The 10,101-nt window shown below is 40.7% G+C and overlaps 1 protein-coding gene across 1 annotated transcript in view; it reads left to right on the top strand.

The window, feature by feature from the left end:
- The first annotated feature begins 3,524 nt into the window (after nucleotides 1-3,524).
- SLC9C1 (solute carrier family 9 member C1) overlaps nucleotides 3,525-10,101 on the top strand; it is a 106,588-nt gene continuing 100,011 nt past the window's right edge. Inside the window, exons 1-2 of the mRNA XM_025283972.3 lie at nucleotides 3,525-3,609; nucleotides 8,531-8,731. Of these exons, the coding sequence (XP_025139757.2) occupies nucleotides 8,587-8,731 (145 nt within the window). The 5' untranslated portion in view covers nucleotides 3,525-3,609; nucleotides 8,531-8,586. The remainder of the gene's footprint in view (nucleotides 3,610-8,530; nucleotides 8,732-10,101) is intronic.

Below are 10,101 nucleotides of genomic sequence, written 5' to 3'. Positions count from 1 at the left end.
TGCACGGGTCATTGAGGAGAGTTCTGACAAAACGTGGTCCACTGGAGAAGAGAATGGCAAACCACTTCAGTATTCTTGCCTTGAGAACCCCATGAACAGTATGGAAAGGCAAAAAGGTATGACACTGAAAGATGAACTCCCCCGGTCAGTAAGTGCCCAATATACGACTGGAGAAGAGTGGAGAAATATCTCCAGAAAGAATGAAGAGACAGAGCCAAAGCAAAGCCAACAACCAGTTGTGGATGTGACCAGTGATGAAAATAAAGTCCGATGCTGTAAAGAGCAATATTGCATAGGAACCTGGAATGTTAAGTTCATGAACCAAGGCAAAATCAAGGAAGTGGTCAAACAGGAAATGGCAAGGGTGAATATCAACATTTTAGGAATCAGTGGACTAAAATGGACTGGAATGGGTGAATTTAACTCAGATGACCATTATATCTACTATTGTGGGCAAGAATCCCTTAGAAGAAATGGAGTAGCCATCATAGTCAACAAAAGAGTCCAAAATGCATACTTAGATCAATCTCAAAAACAACAGAATGATCTCTGTTCATTTCCAAGACAAACCATTAAATATCACAGTAATCCAAGTCTATGCCCCAACCAGTAGTGCTGAAGAAGCTGAAATTGAATGGTTCTCTGAAGACCTACAAGACCTTCTAGAACTAACACCCAAAAATGATGTCCTTTGCATTATAGGGGACTGGAATGCAAAAATAGGAAGTCAAGCGCTACCTGGAGTAACACCCTACTTAGATAAATGGATAGATCAACCAAGAAGAAAGTAATAAGGAAACACTTGCTTTAAATGACACATTAGCCAGATTGACTTAGTAGAATTATAGAAAATATTCCATCCAAAAGGAACAGAATATACATTATTTTCAAGTGCACTTGGACTATGCTCCAGGATAGATCACATTCTAGGATACAAAGTTTGTCTCAATAAATGTAAGAAAATTAAAATCATATCAAAAATCTTTTCTGACCACAATGCTTTGAGACCAAAAATCAATTGCAAGGAAAAAATACAAAAGCCCACAAATACATGGAGGCTAAACAATATGCTACTAAGCAACCATAGATTACTGAAAAAAATCAAAGGAATCAAAAAGTACCTTGAGACAAAAATAAACACACAAGGATCCCAAATCTATGGGACATAGCAAAAACATTTCTATAATGGAATTTTATAAGACCATTCACAGTAGATACTGTAGAAACAAACCATAATTATCTTCCACTGAATTCCACACAAATAAAAAAAGAAAAAAGAATGATACAGATACCTGTTCCTTGTAATTTTAGGGGTGGAATTCAGTTGGCCTGGAAAAAGCGATAAAATACAGAGAACAGAAAATAAAATAAAAAAATATTTCTCACAAGTAAATAGATATAGTGATTGCTTCATTTATTAATTTAATTCTAGCTGTAATAGAAGGTCTTCTCTGGTGGTTCAGCAGTAAAGAATCTGCTTGCAATTCAGGAGATGCAAGTTTGATACCAGGGTAGGGATGATCCCCTGGAGAAGTAAATGGCAACCCATTCTAGTATTCTTGCCTGGGAAATCCCGTGGACAGAGGAGCCTGGCAGGCTACAGTCCATGAGGTGGCAAGAGAGTCAGACACAACTTAGCAACTAAACAACAACAAAACAATCCTGCATGTGTTACTTATATTTCCACTTAAATGATTTACTCAGAAACAATCTTGTCTTTTATTTCATTAAAACATTATGTGAACTTTATCACTTTAAAAAGCTTTACTTAGTTTCTTTTGATTAACCATCCCCCAAATGGATTTACATGGTTAACTTTAGGAAGATTATTTTCTTCAACAAATACTACTGTTTTGTGGCCACTACAAGTACACATATGAAGGTTCTGAATGCTTTTCTGCCCATCAGAAGGATCATTTGATCAGCACTTCTTTAGCTTTTACTTCTGTCTTTGATGAGTTCACGTTTCACTCCCTATTCTTTGACCTTTCTTCTCTGCACATACCTTTTATAGCCATCCAAAGAGCCTCACAGACTTTGAGTGAGTAGAATTATAAAGAAGTATCACACATGACAAATAAGTATTTAATTTCAAAATCATTCCAGTATTCCTCCCCAAATATTTTACTATGAGAGTGGGAATATGAAAATTTGCTCTATGGTATTGTAACCAAGAAATTTCAATGAAAATATCCTTTTCATAGTATGTTTAGAAAAAAGCAATGGGTCTATTATTATTCCTAAAAATTTCCCCAGATAAGGAACTCTGGGGAGTTAAATTCTATCTTGCCTGTCTTTATTGCATTCTCCTACATGGCTAGAATGGGATTTCCCTGGTGGCTCAGTTGGTAAAGAATCTGCCTGCAATCCAGGAGTCCCGAGCTCAATCTCCGTGTCAGGAAGCTCCCCTGGAGAAGGGAATGGCTGCTCTGCTCACTCCAGTATTCTTGCCTGAAGAATTCCATGCACAAAGGAGTCTAGCCGGCTACAGTCCCTGGGCTCACAAAGAGTCAGACAGGGCTAAGTGACTAACACTTTCACTTTATGTTCATACGGCTAGCAGCTAAGTCGCTTCAGTCCTGTCCTACTCTGCGCGACCCCATAGACGGCAGCCCACCAGGCTCCTCTGCCCCTGGGATTCTCCAGGCAAGAATACTAGAGTGGGTTGCCATTTCCTTCTGCAATGCATGCACGCGTGCTAAGTTGCTTCAGTCGTGTCTGACTCTGTGCGATCCCATAGACGGCAGCCCAACCAAGCTCCATCCACAGGATTCTCTAAGCAAGAATACTGGAGTGGGTTGCCATTTCCTTCTTCATCATACGGCTAGACTAGCCACTCTCTCTCTCGTTTCCTAATTCAGCAGCCTGCATCTTCATATTTCAAATTTTCTACAACTCAATCTTATCTAGGAATCTCACTTCCACTAGAATTCTGGGAAAACAGTGTCCATTGGCTCTTTGCCACTAATCTACTGTTCCTAAGCTTTAAATTAATATAGCAATACAATTTCTAGAGTTTCCTTTTCACCCTTGCTTAGGTATTGACTTATTTTTAAAATACAACAGCCTTAATAGTTCAAGGATTGCCACAGATGTTCAGAGGTAATGATGCTGTGTAGCACTTTCTACGGAGAAGGCAATGGCACCCACTCCAGTACTCTTGCCTGGAAAATCCCATGGATGAAGGAGCCTGGTAGGCTGCAGTCCATGGGGTCGCTAGGAGTCGGACATGGCTGAGCGACTTCACTTTCACTTTTCACTTTCATGCGTTGGAGAAGGAAATGGCAACCCACTCCAGTGTTCTTGCCTAGAGAATCCCAGGGACGGGGAAGCCTGGTGGGCTGCGGTCTATGGGGTTGCAGAGTCGGACACGACTGAAGCGACTTAGCAGCAGCAGTAGCAGCAGCTCTTTCTAAGACTGTACTGTGTCAGCCAATCAAGTCATGGGTTGTGAACCTAAAGCCAATGGGTGCAGGCCAGGGGCGGGGCTTAGGGCAAGTAACTGTCAATGAGGTTGCAGTTGGTTGTGGCTGTTTCTGGATGAACGGATTAGCTACCTTCCACCTATCACTTACATACTACATAATACTCCTCCTGAAGCTCTGGATGGTGAGTCTCCTTTAGCTTCCCATTCAGGAAATTGCCCTTCCCCGCTGGTACTTTGTTCCTCAAAGAGGAAACAAATGCTTTCACAGTATTCCAGCTACAGATTCAGCAACCCTTCGTCTTGAGTTTCCACTTTTTCTATGGCAGCCAATCACAGACTTTCCCGAAGATCAACCAGCCTCTCCGTGTGACTTTCTGTTCCTTAGCCCCTGCCCCTCCTCCATTACACTTCCCATATCAACTTTCCAAACTGCTCACCTACCTAGTATTTATTCCCTTTGCCTTACAAGGCACTAAGAGGAAACCACACTGTCGCCGTGGCTAATCTTAGGTGTATGGAGCAGAGCCGAGAGCAAGGAAGGGCTCATTCTAGTGAAGAAATCTTAGGAAGGCAACAGACCGCCCACTTTCACAGCGTTTGTGAGTAAGAACCTGCTCTGTTGTGTGATCAGAGAGTCCAACTCCAGTTTTTTATCTGTCATAAATCCTGAGCACTTTGCAGCTTCTTAAGATTACTGGGCTCCCACAGCACTTTTTTCAGGATACTTTTGTTACTTAATTCCTGCAAAAAGTAGTGATTAAAAGGAAGAAATATTTACCATTTTCAGGGACAGAGTGAATCAGTATGATTTCCACACCATGAGAAAGAGAATTCCTCAAGGCTGACTGATGTTGGGGACAAATCCATGGGCCATTTGAGAGGACAATTATTAACCTCACACAGAAAGAGATTTGAGGCATTATTTAATTTTCCTGATACATTAATGTAGGAAACCCATGTGGCAATTTTAAGACAAATCAGTATTTTTTTCCTTAATGCATGTGACATGGACTCATAAACTTATTCAAAATTGTTAAAAGTCAATTTAAGCTGAATAATAATAATTGTAATTACATTGAAAATCTGTTTAATCTAAACTGCTACTTCTTTATCCATATTTTTAAAAGTGTCTTGAATAATATTAGCATTTACATGCTAACTTAACATGAGATCATTTTGTGGGAGTAAAGTTTTGTTAGGTGAATTTGGAGTGAAGATTGAAGAAACTGATTTGAGTTTTCACAGCCAAACAGTGAAATTCTGCTGATTTTGATCATATATTTCCCTAAAGTTCAAGTATAATTAAGATTTGGAGTAATTTTATTCTTTTATAAAAGGGTTTTATTAGAATTTAATATACAAACACTTATTAAGGTTTTCAAATAAGCTATTTTAGAAATGAAAAACCTGCTTATGGGATCATGTATCCCTGCTTTTAGTTTGGAAAACAATTGACTCCTTAACTGTATTAAATTCTGCGAGCATATAGGAGTATACAACTATGATGCAGAAAATATTTTCCTTTTTTGTTCAAGCCCTTTTGCTTTGTAACAGTGAGAAAATTAATAGCTGACATTGACAATATTTTACTAACCAGTTTGATTCTGAGAGCAAATACACCAGTCTTTCAGTGTTCTTCCCTAATGGCACAGATTTCTCCTAGAGCAGTGCTTCTAAATAGGCTGACTATTAGAATAACTGGGAAGCTTTTAAGGTTCCCAATACTCAGGCTGCACTTTATACCAATTAAATTAACCTCTGGGGAGCCACCCAGGTAAATACCTGTATTTTTAAAACAATCTGATTCTAATATGTAGCCAAGGTTAAAAATGTCTGTCTTGGAAGGATAACTGAGCTTACTCTGCTGTATCACTATACTATTATCAAGATCCCCTGGTCTACTTCCAGTTCTTAACATGTTACAATGAGGTTAAGGAATTTAGAAATTATTCTAGGGAAAACGAAACCAACAAGTAAAAAAAAAAAAAAAGCAGCCCCAGACACTGGGAAACTGGTCTGACACTTAGGGCTAGATATCACTCAGTGTTACCACAAGCTGGTGTGATGCTCACAGCTAGTCCATGTTGTTCTCTCATTTGACATAAATAATCTCACAGAACATCAAAATCAAATGAGGTCACTATGAGATGATAATAAAATTGGACAGAACAAGTCACCATGCAACCCATCCAATACCAAACACCTCTCATTCTTGTCTAAAATGAGTGGCTGCTGCTTCTGTACTCAATACAGCTTTATCCCCATTCCAGTTTGCTTTCCCTATAGATAAGAGTTATTGAGTACCCAACCACAGAATTGTCCTTGCTTTCTGACAGCACCCAAGTTAGAATAAAGTCTCACTTCCTTAGACCCTCCTTCTCCAATATTACCAAGATCCATAATTAGTTCTTTCTAATTTTGGGGGCTCCAAAATCACTGCAGATGGTGACTGCAGCCATGAAATTAAAAGAGGCTTACTCCTTGGAAGAAAAGTTATGACCAACCTAGATAGCATATTGAGAAGCAGAGACATTACTTTGCCAACAAAGGTCCGTCTAGTCAAGGCTATGGTTTTCCCAGTGGTCATGTATGGATGTGAGAGTTGGACTGAAGAAAGCTGAGTGCCGAAGAATTGATGCCTTTGAACTGTGCTGTGGGAGAAGACTCTTGAGAGTCCCTTGGACTGCAAGGAGATCCAACCAGTCCATTCTGAAGGAGATCAGCCCTGGGATTTCTTTGGAAGGAATGATGCTAAAGCTGAAACTCCAGTACTTTGGCCACCTCATGCGAAGAGTTGACTCATTGGAAAAGACTCTGATGTTGGGAGGGATTGGGGGCAAGAGGAGAAGGGGACAACAGAGGATGAGATGGCTGGATGGCATCACTGACTCGATGGATGTGAGTCTGAGTGAACTCCAGAAGTTGGTGATGGACAGGGAGGCCTGGCATGCTGCAATTCATGGGGTTGCAAAGGGTCGGACATGACTGAGCAACTGAACTGAACTGAATATCCTTTAATTGATGCTTTTGAACTGTGGTGTTGGAGAACTCTTGAGAGTCCCTTGGACTGCAAGGAGATCCAACCAGTCCATTCCGAAGGAGATCAGCCCTGGGTGTTCTTTGGAAGGAATGATGCTAAAGCTGAAACTCCAGTACTTTGGCCACCTCATGAGAAGAATTGACTCATTGGAAAAGACTCTGATGCTGGGAGGGATTGGGGGCAGGAGGAGAAGGGATGAGATGGCTGGATGGCATCACCGACTTGATGGATGTGAGTTTGAGTGAACTCCGGGAGATGGTGATGGACAGGGAGGCCTGGCGTGCTGCGATTCATGGGGTCGCAAAGAGTCAGACACAACTGAGCGACTGAACTGAACTGACTATCCTTTTACTGAAACCCCCTACCACAGTTCCCCAGGGTGGATATGTCTCCCTCACTGAGACACATAATAGGCCAAACTTGTCAACTACAGATGTGTTTCTGGGGTCTTCACCAGAAGGACACTGATACCCTTTCTCAAAATACCTGACTCAAGAATATTGGAAAAAAATGTTGGCTTAGAGACAGAAGATTGAGCAAGGTTGCCTTTGAATTGGGTGAAGCACAGTGGTTACTAACCTTGGCTACACATTAAAATCACTTGGGGAGCGAGGCTGCCATGCAGACTGATTTAAATAGGAATCATGGGGATAAGACTCATCACCAGTGTTATCATATCTCCCCAAGTGATTTCAAAGAAAGTTATAAATACAGAGAGAGAAATTACACAGACTGGGAAAGTATACAAATTAGAAAACCGAAGCCAACAGCAGGTTGCCCAGAGTCTTTTATGCTGTAAGCCTCAGCCCAGCAGATCTTTGCATGTGGGCAGTCAGACCAGAGAGTTGCCGCTTTCACATTGGTGTTAATATGGTACAGTGTTTGCAAGGCTCTTTGATGCTGGTGATATAATTCCATGTGGAAAGAAGCAGAAAGTATGATTAGATAAAGATGAACCCAACTGTGTAAATAAAATACATAAGAGCCACTAGATGACATGATAGTGCAAAAATTTTTCCTGTTTTTGAAATGTTTGTTTATATATTTATTTCAAAAATGTTCACAATAAGCATATATTTATTTAATTAGTTTTCTTTCAAAAGGTTGTTTAGATAGTCAGAAAAGAGCATATAAGAAAACGTATAAGTATATGAAATATGAAACTGAAAAAGACATTGCTGGATCATGAGAGGAAGTTTAGTAATAACTAATTGATTGCTTAGCAAGGCAGCAAGGTGAGATACTAAGAGATGCTAGAAAATGTTAAACCAATATGAGGAGAGATAAAATTGAAAGAATTTCCTCCATGAGGTTTAAGACCCTGATGTAAAACGTTCCTTACCATGGGAAGCAAGTGAGATTGGCAGACTGCAGCTCTCACCTATTTCTTCAGACCAAGACACATCATGGCCCTTGTTCTTCTTCCAAGAAGTAACGATGAAAACATGTAACAATTCTCCTGTTTTAAATAATTTTGGTTTCAATATTTTTCTTAGGTCCTTAGTTGCTATAAAAATATTTAAAAATTAGAGAAAACCTGGTCCATGAATGTCTTAAAGCAGATAAAATATTATTATTGAATATCATCATTGTCTATTGATTTCTCTCTGGATATAACAAGAAAAGAGATCAGAATATTCTGCCCCCTCCACCACTTTCCACTTTGGAATAGCTGCCTGAACATGCTTCCAGAAGCTCAGATAAGTGAGGGCAAACCCCTCAATTGTCCATCCTGAGAAAAAAGTAGTCTGTATGAGCGTGTAGTCCCGGTGACTGGCTAGATGAAAAATCCTCTTTTCAGTTGAATAGATACAGCATGAATAATAGCTGATTAGTGCTTGGCATCATAAGAACACAGGATGACACTGAATAGTCTCTATTACTTGGGGTTGTACTTTATTATTTAAATAGAAAACATCATAGAAGAGGAAAGCATCCCTAATTTTGGCAAACTCTAAGAAATTACTGGAAATAAGGACAAATATAGGCTTTTTTCTTTATTTTTTTAAGAAAAGCTTTAGGAGGCCACCAAGAAGAAAAATCTAACTTTCTTTTTTTCCTAGGCAAGTTTTGCAGAGTCCAGAGAGTTGGATTCAGACAGCCTGTGAGAAACCACAGGATGGATGGACAAATTTCTAATCTCACTTTTCTTAGGAAAGAGTTTACTGATGAATGGCTGGAAGTTTTTAGGCATTCCTTCTTGGAAATGTCTCAGGAACTCCCTAAAATCATTCTAATATTGTCTTTGATCTGTATGATTGGAGGTAGGTGCAATTCTTTTTATTTCAGTGTATTCTGTGGATGTATTTTGTATATGTCACCATATAGAATTAAGGAAGGAGAAGGCAATGGCACCCCACTCCAGTACTCTTGCCTGGAAAATCCCATGGACAGAGGAGCCTGGTGGGCCGCAGTCCATGGAGTCACTATGAGTAGGACAAGACTCAGCGACTTCACTTCACTTTTCACTTTCATGCACTGGAGAACGAAATGGCAACCCGCTCCAGTGTTCTTGCCTGGAGAATCCCAGGGATGGGGGAGCCTCATGGGCTGCCGTCTATGGGGTCGCACAGAGTCGGACACGACTGAAGCGACTTAGCAGCAGCAGCAGCAGCAGCAGAATTAAGGAAGGTAACAATAGTAGGAAATTAGTGTTTTTTTTAACAGATTCATACCTCTATCCCAAGATGTCCAATCAAATGAATCCAATAATAATCTGCCCCTGAAGGGAGACCATGTAAATCTGATTCATATTCTTCACCTCTATTGAGCTCAGAGTATTCATACCTTCTTACTTGCTAAGTTATGGTTCGATTTAAGTGATGTGGAATTGAATCAGATTAACAGGAAATCAAAGGTTAGGGATTTTATTGTTAACCTGCATTATCATAAACTATAGTTTCATCCATATTTTTAAGTTAGCTGTCCCACATCTTTCTTTACTTGGAAAAAGAATTTTCAAAGTGATAGGTCTTCTGAATGATTCAGTTACTTTTTAACCCCTTGGCAATGGCACCCCACTCCAGTATTCTTGCCTGGAAAAATCCCATGGACGGAGGAGCCTGGTAGGCTGCAGTCCATGGGATCTCAAAGAGTCGGACGTGACCCAGCGACTTCACTTTCACTTTTCCTTTTCATGCGTTGGAGAAGGAAATGGCAACCCACTCCAGTGTTCTTGCCTGGAGAATCCCAGGGATGGCGGGGCCTGGTGGGCTGCTGTCTGTGGGGTCGCACAGAGTCGGACACGACTGAAGCGACTTGGCAGCAGCAGCAGCAGCAGCAGCAGGTGTTCTCTTGGGATTCCTATGTGACACTAGTGGTAAAGACCCCGTCTGCCAGTGCAGGAGACATAAGAGACTTGGGTTTGATCCCTGGGTGGAGAAGATCCCCTGGAGGAGGGCATGACAACCCACTCCAGTATTCTTGCTTGGAGAATCCCATGGACAGAGGAGCCTGGAGGGACACAGTCCATAGGGTGCCACAGAGTCCGGCCCTATTGAAGCAGCTTAGCACAGCACAGCACAGATGTTTTCTTAGGTTTTATCCAAATAGTAACATATGCTGAGAAGAACAGAACACTGTAGAAATCAAAAGAAAGCACAATTTTTGCATCCTTTGTCCTGATTAGGAATTG

Source organism: Bubalus bubalis, chromosome 1 (assembly GCF_019923935.1).
Source record: "Bubalus bubalis isolate 160015118507 breed Murrah chromosome 1, NDDB_SH_1, whole genome shotgun sequence".
Taxonomy (NCBI): domain Eukaryota; kingdom Metazoa; phylum Chordata; class Mammalia; order Artiodactyla; family Bovidae; genus Bubalus; species Bubalus bubalis.
The sequence above is the reverse complement of the archived record's forward strand: the minus strand, read 5'-3'. Positions and strand labels throughout refer to the sequence as shown.